Source organism: Eutrigla gurnardus (genome assembly GCF_963514095.1).
Source record: "Eutrigla gurnardus genome assembly, chromosome: 9".
In the NCBI taxonomy this organism is placed as follows: domain Eukaryota; kingdom Metazoa; phylum Chordata; class Actinopteri; order Perciformes; family Triglidae; genus Eutrigla; species Eutrigla gurnardus.
In genome coordinates, this window is record NC_139923.1 from 5,838,647 (window position 1) to 5,857,766 (window position 19,120).

Here is a 19,120-nt window from a genome sequence, read left to right on the forward strand (position 1 = left end):
GTCTATACCTCTAGATAAAATGATATGAATGTAATTAGAGTGAACTGACCACTTAAACGTGTGTGTGTGTGTGTGTGTGTGTGTGTGTGTGTGTGTGTGTGTGTGTGTGTGTGTGTGTGTGTGTGTGTGTGTGTGTGTGTGTGTGTGTGTGTGTGTGTGTGTGTGTGTGTGTGTGTGTGTGTGGTCCCAGGGATTACACAGACCCATTTCCTGAGCTATCTTTGTCACTCACTTGCCCTGTTTCTATAAATAGTCTGGTCCAGGAGGGACTTTGGCTCTCGAGGAGGAGGAGGAGGAGAGCTAGAGACGAGTAATAAGAATATGAGGAGGAAGAATGAGGAGTAAAAGGTCTATCAGGAGGCGGTCCAGATGGACAAAAGGAAGAAGAAGAAGATAAGGAATATGAGCTAGAAGAGGAAGATGAGGAGCATGAGGAGTAGAGGATAAGGAGGAGAAGCAAGCTAGAAGAAGGAGGAAGAAGAACAGAGGCTGAGGGAATAAGGAGTAAATGGTCCACAAGGGGGGCCATGAATAGTAAAAAGAAAGCGAGTGAGAGGTCATAGGTAAGACAAAGATGAGGAGGAGGAGTAGGACCAGAAGGAGGAGCAACAAGAGGAGAAGGAGCCACTGAAGGAGACTTAGGAGCTGTAAGAGGAGGTGGAAAAACAGATAAACAGGGTAGGAGCATCATAGGTAAGAAAAAGGAAGGAGGAGGAGCTAGAAGAGGAGGAGGAGCATGAGGAGTAGAGTAGAGGATCGGGAGGAGGAGGAGGTGCTGGGAGGTGACAGCTACTTTAGACATCTAGAAAGGTGACAAAGTGCAAGAGCAGCAGCGGAGGAGATTTGCCTAAAACAAATAAAATCAAGAGGAATGATAATAAAGAGCTTCTCCTCCTTTTGAGGAGGCAGACCTGAGCAGGAGGAGCAGCTTAGTTAGCCTCACAGGGAACTGTTTAGCACAAAGGAAAGAAGACGAGGAGGAGGAGGTGTGATGGAGCATTGAAAGGTGGGACGTCAGGAAGGAAGGAAAGAACAGAGGTCAAAGGTCAAAAACACGTCCTGAACACAGGAAGAAGACTATTTTAATCTTCTGTGGACAGTATCGTCTCTGTCCACTAGGTGGCAGCAAAGCAATACCAGAGTATTCTGACATCCAGGTGAAGAAAAGAAAAAGTTCATCGTTAGTGAGGAGATTAACAATGAGGTGAATGCAGTATTTACAGTATAGTAGTAGTATTACTGATAACATGGATTAACCAGATGTGTCTCTGCTGACTGACTGAAACATTAGTTTATTTGTTGTCTGGCTCTGAAAGCTGATATCTCACTGTCACCTGGTCCACGGTCAGTTTTCATCTGCTTGAACGTGGCGCAGCAGCAGGACCAGATTAACTCCTGGGTTCCTCCCACTTTTTGTGCATTGATTATGTATCAGTCACATGATCATTCCCTAATCTAGACAGGAGGATGCAACATTTAAAGGCAGTAAAACTGACTTAATTAAGACTTAAGCTCAAGCTTTAGTGTCTCACTTTACCGTCTGTTTAATCTTAGTTTATTACTAGTGTATTACCAGCAACAACGTTGACGACACTGGTGTCACAACCTTGTGAGTGATCATGTGACCAGGAGACATGGACCACTTTCACTTTCACTGAGATAGCGTCACAACAATACAGTCACAAAACATGTATGTGTGTAGTTGGGATCCAAATGAAGGCAGAGTTCACAGATGATTGGGGTTACAGTCAAGGCAGCAGGGGCAGGGATTTGGGAAGGGGCCATTGGTCCCCTCTACGCCCCTGGACCAATTGCATTGCAGCTGATGTGATCGCATCACAAGATGGTATTATATATTATTCAGGATGTTGGGGCACCAGACATAGGTGGATAATGAGACAATGGGCCCATGGCTTTTTGTGTCTCTTTGATTCTGTCTTTCTAAGTCTCTTCTGTTTGTTTGAGTAACATGTTGTGCTGGTCAGGTTCAGGGGGCCCCTGACACTATGGTCCCCTGGCCCTGTGCCCAGTAGGCCTGTTCAGTGATCCATCCATGGCCCTGGGGCCACCTTGCCTCTCATGTAGCCTTGCTGTAACAGGATGCCGACTTTATTTAAGGGGAATCCAATATGGAGGACTGAATGAAGTATTTAAGCGATCAGCAGTCTGTCAGCAGCTTTCACTGGTTAGTTTGGGATGAGAGCTGGACTTCTCCATCATGTCGTCCATCTGCACACATGTCGATTAGAATTTCAGATGTCCACATTTCATAAAACAACAAAATAAAATAATCCTCATTAATAATCCATCCATTCTTCAGTCACTGTACTTTAATCTGCAAGCAGCACCAGAGCCAATCAGTGACAAGAAAGGACTTTTACTCAAGTCATGTTTCCATTGTAAAAAAAAAAAAAAAAAAAATTAATTCAACTAGAATTCAGAGGGAAATATTGTAGTTTTCTTAATCTTTATTTATGTGTTTACATGTTATTATAAAACAACTGCAGCTGTCACATAAATGAGTAAAAAGTAGAGTAGAAGCATAAAGCAGTATTAGATCAGTACATCAGTGTATTACTACGTATACTGGTTAGTTCCTGTAGTAACACAGTGATGTTTACTGAATGCAGCTTGTCAGTCACACAAGTGCTGATCTTTTAAGCCTCTTCCAGGTAATCTGCCTCCTCATTTAAATCTACCACGGAGGAAGTTGCACTGTCCACAACAACAGAAGAAGAAGGAGAAGAAGAACAAGAAGAACTAGAGCGACTCTTCAGGTTAAAGAGGACAAGTCACAGTGTAAAATGTCTTTTAAAAGGACGTGTTTATACCTCCTTCGTCTGTGGCTCTGGAGAAGAAAGTATCCCTGGTGAGGTCATAGTGATGTCATCAGGGTCATCGCTGTTCAGGCTTGGTTACAAGCTTTAAGTGAGGAGTTTGAAGGATGTGGATGTTTATGAGGCAAAGATGTTTTCTTGGTGTATTATGGGAAATGAAGGATCCAGTGTTATTTGACTAAAAGTCAGGATATTTGAAGCCACTGGTCTCAACAACAAGAGCTGCTGTTGGCCAATCAGATACAGTGTTTAGTTCTGAAGCCACCTTATAAATATATAAGAAGGACATGTGAACATCTTCATTATTGATAATCTGTTAATTTTTTTTGTTTTGTTTTGTCTATAAAATATAAAAAACCCCGAGAGCCCTTGGGGATATGATATATGTAAAATAAATTACAGAAAAGATAATGTTGATATGAAAGAGGCTGAAATCGGAAAATATTTTGCATAATTAAACAATCTGTTGATCAACTTGATTTCAGTTCTAAACTCCTCTGGTCTTTCAGTAAAAGAGCTTTTTATGAAGCTCCTGCAGATTTAAAATAGAAACATGTATTCCACTGGGAATTGTGCCGCTCTTTCACAGATATTTTTTATGTTTAATTTATTTAATAATGTACAGTTTTATTTTGGTTGTTTTATAGTGAGATCCAAGTTGGTTCTGGGATGCAGTTTTACATACGTATTAGTAGTTGAATCGTTTTTATTATTATGATTTTGTCTTTTGATTGGGCAAAATATTATATAATGCTTTATTTAGAACACATGTTTTTGTTTCATAATTAAATGGAGAAAATAATTGGCAGGTGAATCGAATTAAAATGAACTTTTAGTGATTTTTAATCTCAGCGAAACCTTAAAGGTCATATTTTCAGTTTACCACAGTGATCAAAATGATTTGGCCAAAGTGGCAACTCATCCGTGATCCTGACGGAAACGAGGCCTGGTTGCCATGCCAATCACTCCCTAGCAACGACAACAGCAGCCAACAGAATGCGGGTCCGCGCTAATTAGTCACGTGACCGCCACGCATGATTAATGTAGTTTACCTGTGGCGGTGCGGAGGAAGATGAACCGTCATGTTGCAACATATTCAGACACCGCGGATCCATAATAATCAGCAGCAGGAGCCTTGTAGTGTTAATGAAGGAGTATTATGGGATGTTGGAGAGGCCGGCGGCTCCATTCATCCGCGGTCAACCTGCGCTGAAGTGATTTCCAAAGGACGAGCCGCTCTTGAGTCAGCCCTGTAGATGAGCTGGTCCCGGGTCAGCTGTGTACATGAGCTGCTCCTGGGTCAGTCGATGGGCCACTGACACGCAGGGAGCTGCAAGAAGCTGCACTGAGATCAGAATGGGCTGCTGCTGAGTTAATGAGTTATTTTCAAACAGCAGCTTAGCGTCTCCGCTCGTCCTCTTCCTCGTCCTCCTTTGACGGAACGCTTCCTGTCAGGTTGTATCAAATAAAGCTCCCTTCTCTCTGCCTCTAGCTGGTCTTTGTGTTGTTTTATTCTGCTGGACCATCTCACATTTTATATCCCTCTCTGTGTTGACCTGCTGCCGAATCAGTGACTGACGACGAATAACACTTAACATCTGATTTACGATATTCTGTGTTGATGCTGCTGTTTAACACTCGGTTTAACTTTATTCAAGTGGTTTCCTTCACCACAAAAACCTGTTTTACATTTGTAAAGCGAACTAACAGCATTATCATTAAATGAAATGATCAACAATTAGCTTCAAACTAGAAAGTAGTGTTTCCCTATGGGTGGTGGGATCTGTGTTGTTGTTAGCTCGATATCTACCTAGTTAGTTAATACCTGGTTTGTTTAATACTGTTATAGCTGGTTGTTTGTTCATGCTGGGTGGGATATGTATGCTGTTACCTAGTTAGTTAATACCTGGTTTGTTTAACACTGTTATAGCTCTTATAGCTGGTTGTTTGTTTATGTTGGATTGAATCGGTGTCCTGTTGTTAGCTAGTTGGCTAGTTAAGTAACAGGTTTTTTAATACTTGTATAGTTAGTTGTTGGTTTATGTTGGATTCAATCGTGTCCTGTTGTTAGCTAGTTAGTAAAATGATGATGTTAACAATTATCATTCCAACCGAAGACCAAATACTGTTTCGAAGTCCCCTTTTTCAGATTTGTATTTTGCACTACACAATTCATTTCATTGTATTCACATTTACTTGCGTGCATTTTGAGTATATTTGCCACATTATGATGTGAACTTAAAAATAATTTCAGTGAGTCAGAGTCCATGTTTCACAGAATGATGAAACAGTAGATCAATATTGTAATGATTTTCATGATCATAAAGTTATTATCTGCCACTCTATTCTATATCCATTTAAACGTGGTTCCTTATCAGAGCAGCTATTAATACAATAATAGTATGAATTGTGTTTTCAGAGATAAACTGCAGCAGGTGCTTCAGGACTTGGTTCAAACTCATCTCCTTCTAACCTTCCTGTTTACTGAGGGAAGTTTGATCACTAAATTAATATTGTTAGTTTCGTCATGGCTACGTCAAGGTGCACGTTAGACACATCAGGAAGACATGTTATACTTTGAGTTAGTTGAGTTTCGTTAGGAAATGTTACTAAAAAAAGCAATTTCTGAAGAAATTGCAATGTGAATGTTGGATGACTACTGACACTACTGACACTACTGACACTACTGACACTACTGACACTACACTGAGTTGCTGCTTTAAATATGTAAGAGAGTGAAGTAGAAGAAATATTTGCTGTTTTTTTGTGTGTCCGTTAACAAGAGAGTCTATGCAGCAGTCTGTTGGAGATCCTCTCACTTTCAGGCTCCTGTGGCTATAAATGTGGGTCGGTGCTTCCACAATGACAATTGTATGAAAGAGCACAATTTTCACTACATCTTCACCTAAACTTATATATGAAGAGTGACATTTGTAGGGATGACAGCAGGTTAAAAAGTTAAAAACATTTTTTTTAAAGATTTTAGATTGTAAAGCTCCTCTCCCCTCTCCTGGAGTAGATTTTGCTCACACTTCCAATAATGTATTATCATTATTTTGCATGTTTTTCATCATTAACTACATTTTCAACCTCATTTAAACGTTCAACACATTTAGAACATGTGTACTATTATTTTTCTCATTCATACTTTTAATACTTATATAAATATTTATACTGTAAATGCATAGTTTGCAGTGCTAATATTAAATATCTATGTGTTTTTAATGATGTTTATGGTGTAAGTCCTGGCATACTATGAGAGCAGAAGAACAGAGGATGAAAAGACGTCTAGTGCGCAGTGGGCTCAGATGTTTCTCCATCTTCTGGTTGAAGATGGTTGATGGTTGTGTATTCTCGTGGTGAATGTTGGCATGTTTGCTCCAGTAATGAACCAGAGAGCTGCAGACTCTGTCTGGGTTTGGACCAGTGAAAAGTGAAGCCAATTCTGAAGTGTCTTAAACGTGCATACTCTCTGCAGGCCATGAGGGGGCGACTCCCGAGTTCCAAAAATAAGTCTGATTGCATGCAAGTCTATTGTACACATGAGTAAAAGTACAATACATGCAGTTCAAGTTGTGCTTTTCTAGAATTTAAATTAAACTAAAATACTTTTAGTACAGAATGAGATGTTCCAAATAGCAAACTTCAAGTTAACTAATCGTTAACACACTTGAAGCATACTGATGATTAGTCTGTCGGCAAGTACACTCAAGTTATTAACATTTTATGTACTTAGTATATTTATTTCTCAAGATAGTTAATTGTGAATTGCTGCTGTAACTCATACCTGAGTGAAGTGCTGGCGGTGAATGTAACCTGATAACTGATTGGCTGCTGGTCACACAGGTAACGGGTGAACTTGAGGACGCTGAGCTATAAATAGAGAGGTTTCACTGCAGACTTACCTGACGTCACATCCTGCAGATAAGCTGCCGTCATTAGAGCTGATCATCCTGAACCTGCAGAAAAACTGTTTTAATTAGTGGTTTATTTAACATCAAAGAGGACTTATTATTCTTCATTTCTGGTTGATATTTGTATTTCAGGTTCCTACGAGAACATGTTTACATGCTTTGATTTATCTTTCTATCTCACCTCCACTCAAAACGCTCCATGACCTCTTGCCCCTCCCTCCCAAAAAGCCCATTCTGCTCTGATTGGTCAGCTGGCCCTCTCTGTTTTGATTGGTCAACCTCTGAAATGTCCCTCCCCGTTCTGTAACCAGATAACAGGAGTTGTACTGCTGAGGAATAGTGCTAAAATACATGTTAGCCACTTGTTCTTCAGCTCCTCTTCTTTGAGAAGTCCATACAAAGGATGTTTCCTTTTACAACGTAGAAAACATGTGTTTAAATGCATATAAAACTATGAACACCCGAAAGGAACAGGAAAAAGCAGAACAGCATACTAGGTCCTATTTAACACACATCAAGTTAGTACTCATCTGTAGTTCTGGATATGAATATTATTGATTATTATAGTTATTGAGATGATTTAGAAAACAAACAGGCATTATTATCTGTATTATTAGAGTGAACACAGCGTCCTGTGAGTTTTTATTATGATTCTACTGCTGCAGCTGATAGACAAGTTCTCTCTTCTTCATATGGAAGTGAATCTCTTTGGGCTTTGGTCTGTACAAGATTAATAGATTCAATTTGTTTATATGGCCCGATATCACAAATCACAAATTAGGGTTTTATAATCTGCACCTGTCGCAGGTAGGCATGGGACTATATGAAAACACATCCCTAGTCACAGGACACTCCATTGGTCAAGGAGAAACTCCCTAAAATATTTGAACATATCAATCCATATGACAGAGATTATATGTGTGATAACAGCACCTGTATGACTTCTGATAATACCAGTGGTTGTTGTTGACTGTAGATCATGTGAACATGTGAATCTTCTTCACAAACTAATTACTGGAGCCATGTTGTTGTTTGGGGGAAGAGAAACCAGCAGGTAGTCATGGCCCTAACTACAGGTGCTTCCTGTTGACATGCTGCTGCTGCCCCCCCCCCCCCCCCCCCCCCCCCACACACACACACACACACATTTCCTGAGTGTTTTATAATTCATGTGATTCCTCGATTTAACACCAAGGGTTCTGCAAAAGAAATAGCATGAAGAAACCAAGCAAATCATCGCCTGTTCCTCCACACAAATATACATGAATAACAGAAACCTACTAATACGAAGATCTGAAAATTAAAAACATTATAGTCACATATACAGCACACAGAGACAAGAACAGGAAGTTTCACACATAGTGTTGCATTCACTGGTTGGGTCAGACATACTGTACGTCCTTTTGTGCTGCAGAGAATCTAAACGCATGGTTTAGAGAGTGAGATGGTCCAGTATAGAGAGCTGAAGTCACAATGTCACTTCCTGTCTAGCCTCAGTTAAATCTCTCATTCAGCATTTCTTTCATCGGTCTTCCTGAAAAACATTAAACACGTTTACTTTCTAAAATAAACACCTGAACCTCCTACAGACACTGGAATGTCCTGTTGTTATTACAGACACCTGAACTAACCACAGACACTGGGAATGTCCTGCTGTTATTACAGACACCTGAACTAACCACGGACACTGGGAATGTCCTGCTGTTATTACAGACAACTGAACTAACCAAAGACACTGGAATGTCCTGTTGTTATTTCAGACAACTGAACTAACCAAAGACACTGGAATGTCCTGCTGTTATAACAGACACCTGAACTAACCACAGACACTGGAATGTCCTGCTGTTATAACAGACACCTGAACTAACCACAGACACTGTTAGAACTAGAACCAGGAATTAGCATATTCACTTCGGCTCTCTTTAAGTCTGAATAGTGATTTTGTTTTTGGTGGATGAAATAATCAGCAGCTTCCTATTGTTTCCTTCATATAATATCTTAGTATTAGAATCATCCTCGGGTTTGAAGATCTCTGCTCTCCAGTCTAACTACTTTTTTGCGCTCAACAGCCAGAGAGGAGCATTTCAGACATCTGCCTCCTCTCTCCGTCCAACATGGACACTTTTTTCCGGCGTCACTTTAAGAGGAAGGAGGCTGCTCGGCCGGCTGGTGCCGAGGCCGCATCCTGCCGCCAGCGGAGGCCAAGTGTGGCCGTCCCGACCAGCAAGGCCCGCCGGAGGTCCAACGTTGGGATGCCGTCCTCCACTCTGACCCAGCGGCGGCGCCCCAGCGTCCAGCTGCAGGGGCCGCTACCGTGTGCAGGAGGGGGGCGTCTGGCAAAGACAGCAAGACACAACAGGTGGGCGGGACGCGTTCGCCGGCGCTCCAGCACCACCACCCCCAGCCTCAACCCGAGGTTCGCTGTTTGCAGGAGAAAGACGGGGAAACTGCGGACCATTGACACCCACCTGCTGGGCCCGTCCATTCTGCTCGCCAGTCTCATCCAGATGACTGAAGAGGAGGAAGAGGGGGTGGGGCTACCTCCTGGAGAACAGCAGGTGGAGGTGAGAGGCGGAGCCAACAACAGAAGGATGTTTTCACGCTCAAGCAGCCTCCACTCAGATGGTGACAATGACGGCAGTGATTACTCTACCGCCAACGACAGCCAATCAGAAGGAAGCCAGCTGTCTGAGGCTGAGCAGCTGCCCGAGGAGGAAGACAGTACCTCCTTTTCTGATGATCATCACACCTCCTCCTCCCTGGAGGTGATGAGAGCTACTCCCCAGCCTCCTCCAACGTCGCGGCCGCTAATCAGGGCCCCTCGCTGCCTGCGGAGGAACTCCTCCCAGGTGTTTGCAGGGGATGCTGCTCCCTACAGCCGCCACCGGGCCTCCAGTCGGAGGAGGAGGGGGAGGGTCTCCACCATCTCCAAGGCTGGGAGCCCCTGGCCCGGAAGAGGCCCCCCACTGCCCAACCGCAGGAGTTCAGTCTCCTACCTTAACCACCCGACCTTCTACAGGGGCCCTGGAGCCCTCAGCCCGCTGGGGGCCCGCGGCTACGACTCCCACCTGGAAAGCTGGAGTGGCTTCCTGCTGTATGTAGTCCTCATCACCAACACGGCGGCCGCTGTTAGCTAAACTTGTCTTAACGTGGCTCAGAGGAACAACGTTTTCTGGCTGTGTGGCAGCAGGTTTATTTCAGTGAGCTTCATGTCGCATGATGTCTTTTAAAGGACAGAGTAACGTTACTGGCAGAGTCTTTCCTGAAAACAGTGTGTGTCGACGTCATCCTTTCACTTTAGTTAAGAGGTAGTGATATCCCATATGACGACTTGATGCACGTTGTTGTCCTAGAAGACGTTCTTTTATGTGCGGCAAACTTTCATTCACCAAAACCTAAGAAAGAGGGACTTTAAACAACCTCAAAATCCTGAGAATAATAAAATATAAAGTTTTGATCAGAATACAAACTGCAAACTGGTGAAACTCGCAAAATATCTTATATTATATATGCACAGTGAATATGATGGAGCAGCGAGGAGCTAAACGTATCAGGACTGTGGAGTCAGGAGTGCCACAATATAGAATAAATCTGGAAAAAGGATAATAAAATGGATGTTGAAATATAAAGAGGAATAAATAAAAGAAGAAATTAACAAATTAGAAAATACAGTAAAATACAAATAAATACATAAATAAGACTAAAGACAGTAAATGAGCTTCAGTTTTTTTTATTTCATCAGTTGCTGAATGTGAGGCATAAATGAGTCATCAATTATTATTCAAAGATTCTTGTACTGAGATACAGAGTCAATCTCAGAGTCCTGCGATGTGGTAAAAGTAGAAGATTTAGTAGCTTTGATTTTGCATTTGAAAAAATCTTAAGTTTTGTTTTGTCTCCTTTCAAAACAGGAGAAAGAAAGGTTACTTTTAAATCTAGTTTTAATCTACTTTTAAACTTGTTTATAGGTAAAACAACCACAGTTGACCAAAATACTGAACAAGCATAACATTTAAATAAATACAAAGCAAACAACAATAAGAAGAGAAGAAAACCATAAAAATAATACACACTTAGTAGACCCAAATGAAAAGCAAAGTCAAATCAATCACAGTGTAACCAGAAGAAGTGTCTCTTCAGTGGTGATTTAAATGTTTCTACTTTCTGAATCTCTGGACCGTTCTAGAGAATAAAACCTCGGTTACTGTTTCTGAGCCCAGTTCTGGGGACGTCCAGGAGCATCTGATTGGTCAACCTCAGTGCTCTAGTGGAAGTATGGAAATGAAAGAGTACTGCTACATAATACTCCATTGAAAAGCATAAAAACAAGCAACATTCCTCATCTCTGCCTCTAGCGTTGATAACTAACAGTTTTAAATTTAAAATTGTATTTGACCAACACCTAAATTAGTCTTTAAATGTTCCTCTATTGTCTCGTCCTGCTGTCTGATATTCATCTATCGTTCTGCTAAATGTTGTTTGTCAGGGATCTTATGTGTTTTACATCCAGTGCATTGGTGAAAGTCTTGAAGGGTTCAGGAAATCTATATTTGCTTTGCTTTGTGACCTTCAGAGTTAGATGTGTCCTGCAGGAAGCATGAAAAGTATTCCACTGAACTAAGTCATGAGATGAAATGGATCTGATTAGCAATGGCATCACTTTTGACCCAGAGCAGTTATTTGTTGTTTGGTGGCGTCTGCAGCAGGAAGTGGACGCTACATTGTGCCTTTAAAAATGCAAATGAATAGGGAGGTCTTATTATATTAATACCTGCTGCTGTGTTGTTCTACAAAAATATGTTTAACTAGTTTAACATCACTGTAAATCAGTGCACACTTTATAATAGGCTGCAGGTAACCATAACAACACACATAATTAATGGTCAGCTTAACTGAGGTTTAAATCATTTTACAATGCTGCTTATTTGATTTAAGAAACTTGTGTTTTTATTAACTTATATCTGCTTATGAATGAACTCAAACTGGTTGTTGTTTTAGGTAAGTTGAGAGTCATTCCTCTAGATTCAGTCTGCAGCAGGAACTAGTCCAGGACCCTGCAGCTGTGTGCTAATGAAGAATAATTTAGAGACCACAAGGGAAACATTAACATGGCCAAAACTACAAGATGCTCAACTAACAATACAAAAGAACAAAATCTGAGGTCTGTTTTCTTAAAAGCTCTTTTGGGGTTTCAGGAAAGCCATCGCCAAGTCGGGTCTGCAGCATGTGGAGACTCAACCCAACGTGACGATGCCCGGACAGACGGAGCCCAACGCCACCGTAGACTGGAGCGTGAGTTCACAAACACACCACTGAGCAGCCAATCAGCATCCAGCATCAGATGATTCAATCAGTGAGGGAAGTTAAGGTTAAAATCAGTCAGGATGTTAAAGCCAGAAGGATAAGAATCAGGATGAAATTTGCTCTTATTCATTTGTATGATGAGGAAATGATGGTGCTTGATCTCATTTAACCACCTTTTCCTGCACCATAGAAGAAGAAAACTGAGTGGATGATTCAGTCTTTGTAATTCTGCTACTGCTCTTCTTCACTATTTTATATGGCGTTACAGCATATCTCATCAGGTCGTAATAATAATAATAATATATTATATATTATAATAATATGAATAATATAGATCAGTTGAATGGTGTAAAACCATCACGTGCCATCCCCAAACTTACTTCCATATACACTATGTTGAATGTATAGAAGTGACAATAACTGATTCTCATTCAACTGCATTGTGAATAACGTTTCGAGAGAAATGTATTTCGCTTGGTGGATTACATTTTCTATTGACGTATCACTAATCATTTTGAATGTGAGTCAGTGAAGTCTATAGGGAGGCGGTCTGGGTGGAGGAGGGGTTATAAAACACAGGACTTCCACCAGGAGATTGATTTGAGTGTGAAGGAGTTTTTTCCCTGAACCTGAACTATGTCGGTTTGTAGCTTGTTTTGTTTCGTTTGTTTGTAAATCACATGTTTCAAACTGAAAGCATTTGGTCCTGAAAAAATATTGATCCCTGGAAACGGTTCAGTTGTATGGGAACATAATTTTGTGACCGTTATGCTACAAAAGTAAAAAAAAAACAACTCTTCTTAAAGACTTCATTTTCCATCTTTAAAAACATTATCTCTTTGTTTAATTTCTTCAGTTCAGTTTTACCAAAAAGCTCTGACTTGTCAGAGATGATTCTCTCTCTGACTCTTCAGTCTATTTGGTTTTAAATCACTCTGACACTTTTTCTCTGTTTTTGCAGTATTTATATAATGTTGAATTAGTGTCCAGTCCCACTTATTGTATTACAGTAAAGTTGTCTGAAATAACTGGTGTTAAATGCAAACATTACTTGTTCAGACCTTTAAATGGATATTTATATTGTATATGTGACTCTGCTTACTGTAGAAAGGTTGTGTGACTGTTTGTCATCCATGGCAGGACAACGCTCAGTTCGGGGACCACATCTGGTTTGAGACCAGCGGCTCTGGAGACTTCTGTTATGTTGGAGAGCAGTACTGCATCGCTAAGTCTCTGGTGAGCTGATCAAACGCTGCAGTCTAAACTTAGGTTTTTACTTAAAGCCAGTGTGATTATCATGTTGTTTACATCCTCCTCTTGACTAAGAAATAAAGAAACTGCACAGAAGTTGTGTTATATTTAATAATGAAAAGTCAGACTTTAAGATGAATACTCCAATTTGAACCTTGATACATAATCATATCTAATAATAATTATATTATTTATACATTAAGATTGTAAACGTTGTAAAATAATAATAATTATTATAATATCAATAATAAAAGTAGTAGGTAATAGTAAAAATGCTTATGGTTTGAACGCAGCATTACACTTCCCTCTGTTACCAAGCAGTTAATATGTATCACTGTACAATGAATGCTGTTGTTATTTCCTGCAGCAAAAGTCGGTGTTGAGGAAGAAATGTGCTGGATGTAAGATATCGGTGCACACGATGTGCATGGAGCAGCTAGAGAAGGTAAACCCTCTCTGAATCCACAGCTTCACTCTCACCTCTTCCTGATGTGTCTCCTCTCAGTCTCTTGTCTCTCCGTTCAGATTAATTTCAGGTGCAAGCCGTCATTTAGAGAACCAGGATGTCGAGCTGTTCGAGAGGTCAGTCTGGCGACCTTTTGAGCTGTGTGCTCAGTAGTTTACATTCAGAATCTCAAACAGGAACTGAACTCTTCTTAATGCTTTCAGTCCAACGTGGTGCGACACCACTGGGTCCACAGGAGACGCCAGACAGGGAAGTGTCGACAGTGTGGGAAGGTGAGTCTCCATCAGTCATCAAGCTCTCTGACTGAGAGCATGCAGAGCTAACCACGCCTCTTCTGTATCACCAACAGGGATTTCAACAGAAGTTTTCATTCCACAGCAAAGAGATTGTTGCCATCAGCTGCTCCTGGTGCAAACAGGCGGTGAGTTTAATGTCTATGTTTATGTTTTAATATGCCAGCAGGGAAAACAGTCCTTATCGCATACCTCAGTGTGTGGATGCAGTATCCAGATGTGTTTTACTACCACAGTCGGGTGACTTCCTGTCTGTGTTTTACTACCACAGCCGGGTGACTTCCTGTCTGTGTTTCAGTACCACAGCCGGCTGACTTCCTGTCTGTGTTTCAGTACCACAGCCGGACGACTTCCTGTCTGTGTTTCAGTACCTCAGCCGGGTGACTTCCTGTCTGAAAAAATAGAAGAATTAAAAGAAAATAATAAAAAAAAATTAAAATGCATTACAGAAAGAAAAGAGAATAAAAACATATTTGCAATAATTAAAAACAGTGCAGACATTAAAAGATTTAGCAGAAAGCTATGGTGAACATAAACGTTTTCAGTCTAGTTTCAGAGTGGTCAGAGTTGAGCACCACAGCCGGGTGACTTCCTGTCTGTGTTCCAGTACCTCAGCCGGGTGACTTCCTGTCTGTGTTCCAGTACCTCAGCCGGGTGACTTCCTGTCTGTGTTTCAGTACCACAGCCGGGTGACTTCCTGTCTGTGTTCCAGTACCTCAGCCGGGTGACTTCCTGTCTGTGTTTCAGTACCACAGCCGGGTGACTTCCTGTCTGTGTTCCAGTACCTCAGCCGGGTGACTTCCTGTCTGTGTTTCAGTACCACAGCCGGGTGACTTCCTGTCTGTGTTTCAGTACCACAGCCGGGTGACTTCCTGTCTGTGTTCCAGTACCTCAGCCGGGTGACTGTCTGTCTGTGTTTCAGTACCACAGCCGGGTGACTTCCTGTCTGTCTGTGTTTCAGTACCACAGCCGGGTGACTTCCTGTCTGTTTGTGTTTCAGTACCACAGCCGGGTGACTTCCTGTCTGTCTGTGTTTCAGTACCACAGCCGGGTGACTTCCTGTCTGTGTTTCAGTACCACAGCCGGGTGACTTCCTGTCTGTCTGTGTTTCAGTACCACAGCCGGGTGACTTCCTGTCTGTGTTTCAGTACTACAGCCGGGTGACTTCCTGTCTGTGTTTCAGTACCACAGCCGGGTGACTTCCTGTCTGTGTTTCAGTACCACAGCCGGACGACTTCCTGTCTGTGTTTCAGTACCACAGCCGGGTGACTTCCTGTCTGTGTTCCAGTACCTCAGCCGGGTGACTTCCTGTCTGTGTTTCAGTACCACAGCCGGGTGACTTCCTGTCTGTGTTTCAGTACCACAGCCGGGTGACTTCCTGTCTGTCTGTGTTTCAGTACCACAGCCGGGTGACTTCCTGTCTGTCTGTGTTTTAGTACCACGGCCGGGTGACTTCCTGTCTGTGTTTAAGTACTACAGCCGGGTGACTCCCTGTCTGTCTGTGTTTCAGTACCACAGCCGGGTGACTTCCTGTCTGTCTGTGTTTCAGTACCACAGCCGGGTGACTTCCTGTCTGTCTGTGTTTTAGTACCACAGCCGGGTGACTTCCTGTCTGTGTTTAAGTACTACAGCCGGGTGACTTCCTGTCTGTCTGTGTTTCAGTACCACAGCCGGGTGACTTCCGGTCTGTGTTTCAGTACCACAGCCGGGTGACTTCCTGTCTGTGTTTCAGTACAACAGCCGGGTGACTTCCTGTCTGTCTGTGTTTCAGTACCACAGCCGGGTGACTTCCGGTCTGTGTTTCAGTACCACAGCCGGGTGACTTCCTGTCTGTGTTTCAGTACCACAGCCGGGTGACTTCCTGTCTGTCTGTGTTTCAGTACCACAGCTGGGTGACTTCCTGTCTGTCTGTGTTTCAGTACCACAACAAGGTGTCATGCTTCATGCTGCAGCAGATAGAGGAATGCTGCTCTCTGGGAGCTCACGCTGCCGTCATCATCCCTCCTACCTGGATCATCAGGGTCCGCAGAGCACAGGTACACACTCATGTTTGTCTATCTGTACTTGTGAGGACCATTACCGATATAACATACTTTTTATCCCCTAACCATAACCTTAACGATCACAATGAAATAGCTAAACTATTCTCATACTCACCTCAACTAAACGTACCTACAACATTAACCATAAACATTTAAAGTTTTAACCTTCCACTGGTTCAATCTGTCCTCATAATGCAGAAACATTCACAACAACATTACTTTTTGCTCAAGTTTAAACCTAATAAGTCCTTCTTTATAATTTAGTACTTAACTCTACATTATTAGTTTTTAAAAAGATAACCCTCCTTTTTATTTCTCTACAAAGCACTTAGTTAGCACGTAGTTTACAATATTTTTTTAAAACCACTCTCTAATTACTATACTTGACTGACTAACTACTCGTTGTCCATTCTGTATATATTCAGTATGTTCCAAACAGTCAGATATTATGAACCGCTGCCTCTAGAAAAAACATGATGGTCCTCCACTTGTTTGGTTGGGTCATAAACTGTAAATAAACTGTGTGTGTGTGTGTGTTTGAGGGTGTCCCCACAATGTGGGTGTGCCACCAGGCCCTCACACTGTACGATATTAAAGTGACACACACCCACACTGCATATGATGCTGTTTGTACTCCTTTGTGCAGGCGTCTCTAAAGTCGAGTAAAAAGAAGAAAAGGACGTCGCTGAAATGCAACAAGTCGAGCAAGAAGGCACCAGAGGTGAGGAGGTGAAGACACTCAGCAGCTTGTTGATACAGCGAAGAGGCTGTGCACTGTCCTTGTCACATAAACAAACACAGGAATAAGAAATATTATTATTCTTGTCTTAATCAGCGAGTTACAGTCTAAGTTTGTCTGAAATGAGCTGAAATGTAATTTCAAGTGTATCTTCCGTATCGTGAGGTATTTCCAAGTCAAACAATATAACAGGATGGTTGGCGCAAGCTGATGTCAGCATGAGTCACAAATTGTTTTCCAGGAATAAAAACATCTTGGATATCGAGTAAGAAATAGGAATGAATTGATTTTTGTTGTAATATTAGGTGAACAATATTATTGGGGGATGTTATCTAAAACAGTTAAAGGGCATTTTTCATTTCAGCTCTACTTTAATAAACTGAATTTAAGAAAGTGGCCGACTCTTTGGAGTGACTGTCATATAATTAGAATACCTGTTGTATTCAGGTTAACGATTTGTGTTTCTACTCTGCTTTGTCAGCTCCAAGATGGCCGCTGGAAGCCCTTCCTGGTGAAGCCTCATCCTTCTCAGCTCATGAAGCCTCTGCTGGTGTTTGTTAACCCCAAGAGTGGAGGGAACCAGGTAGATGTTCCCTCACTGCTACACTTTAAATAGGGATGATCACAGCTTGCTGTGTTTGTCAGCTGCCAGATATGATGACCTTCTGTTTTGTTTTGTTAATTTGATGCTTCCATCAATCAAAAATAAAGGACTCTGATCTTTGTAGTAAAGAGGGAAACACATTAAATATGAGGTGAGAATCACCAGACCCTCTCATACTCAATACGCTCTTATTGTGATTTGAATCATTTTGCGATATGCTAAGTATTGCAATAACATATAATGCAATGTATTACCCCTTTTCAACTGCTAATTATGCAAATTATTATATTATAATACGCCTGACCAACACTCCATTTTTGTTTTGACCAACTTCCTGCCTCCCACTTTACCAGTGACCACACCAGAACAAAACTCCTCATCTGGTTTAACTTGTATCTGCAATATTAATTGTTTACGGTATGTTATAAAAGATTGATATTTGGCAAATTATTACAAAACTATGCTGAATTGATTTTTTCCCCTACCCCTAATTATTTATAATCATCAAGGTCTCTCTCTGTCAAGGATATGAAACATTTCGTGTGTTATAATACAGAAATATAATACAGAAATGTACACAGCATTTTAATTTTGGAGTTTTATTTTATACCACCATTGTCAAGAAAACCTTGAATAATCTCAAGTATAGTTTTTAAAAAGAAATTATTCAATACATTGTTGAGGTTGTAAAAAGTGAAAATGATGAAGAAATTACAAATCGTATTTTCTCTGACCAAAAAAAAAAATGTATATTTCAATTAACGATGAAAGACAACAGAAGTAGATACTTATATTTAAAATTGGAATCACAGAATTACTTAAATGATTGGTTAAGGTACAAAATTAAACAATCCATTTTTAGTCGATTGTTTGTTTACATATCTGTTTTTCTCTCTGTTCTGCTTCTGAAATGTGGTTAAAAAGGAAAATAACATAATTTCTTTGTCTGGTTCCCTCTAAGCTTCTCACTGCAAATTACTTTCAGGGAGCCAAGATCATCCAGTCCTTCATGTGGTACCTGAACCCTCGGCAGGTGTTTGACCTGACAAAGGGGGGACCCAGAGAGGGGTGAGATCTGCCACACTCACCCAGGGCTGCATCCCAATTCCCTTATCTCTGTTTGTGGGAGCGGAGGGATCACTCATGCATGACTTTGTGTTTCCTGCAGCTTGGAGCTGTACGCCAAAGTGCCCAACCTGAGGATCCTGGCCTGTGGAGGGGACGGAACGGTGAGTCGTCAAACAAAATGTTAAAATCCCTCCAGCTTGTGTTAAACACAGACCCTATTTCAAGCATCTAACCAAAGACTTTACATGTGAACTCTTTCTGGTTTTAGGACTCAGTCCTGCAGAACTCCATAGTACACATTATTTAATTCCATTAAAAATACACAGATTCCACTGTTGTAAAGTAAATGTACGGCATCTATCTGGATGATTGTCCCGTGTGTAATAGAGTTTTATTTTTTATTTAAATATTTAGATATTTTCTGTGAAGTCATAACCTCCGATCTAAAAACTCCTTTATTCATCATCGGCTCTTCCTGTTCTCTCAGTACAGAGAGAAAAACAGTGTATGACTTAATTAACAGCTTACATTTAGAGAAGATTTTATATATCATTTTAACATATTTCATTCAGTCCCTTACAGCTTAAAATTAAAATAATTAG

The 19,120-nt window shown here is 41.3% G+C and overlaps 1 protein-coding gene across 2 annotated transcripts in view; it reads left to right on the forward strand.

Annotated features, from left to right (window-relative positions):
- The window catches only part of dgkzb (diacylglycerol kinase, zeta b), a 48,954-nt gene that overhangs the window by 12,265 nt on the left and 17,569 nt on the right, over positions 1–19,120 (forward strand). Inside the window, exons 2-13 of one of the 2 annotated variants that reach the window (XM_084017551.1) lie at positions 8,825–9,845; positions 11,947–12,043; positions 13,196–13,291; positions 13,674–13,751; positions 13,832–13,888; positions 13,976–14,044; positions 14,122–14,193; positions 15,985–16,101; positions 16,754–16,828; positions 17,328–17,429; positions 18,436–18,518; positions 18,619–18,679. In XM_084017551.1, the coding sequence (XP_083873677.1) occupies positions 8,866–9,845; positions 11,947–12,043; positions 13,196–13,291; positions 13,674–13,751; positions 13,832–13,888; positions 13,976–14,044; positions 14,122–14,193; positions 15,985–16,101; positions 16,754–16,828; positions 17,328–17,429; positions 18,436–18,518; positions 18,619–18,679 (1,887 nt within the window). In that variant the 5' untranslated portion in view covers positions 8,825–8,865. The remainder of the gene's footprint in view (positions 1–8,824; positions 9,846–11,946; positions 12,044–13,195; positions 13,292–13,673; positions 13,752–13,831; positions 13,889–13,975; positions 14,045–14,121; positions 14,194–15,984; positions 16,102–16,753; positions 16,829–17,327; positions 17,430–18,435; positions 18,519–18,618; positions 18,680–19,120) is intronic. The other variant, XM_084017552.1, reaches the window with a different exon arrangement.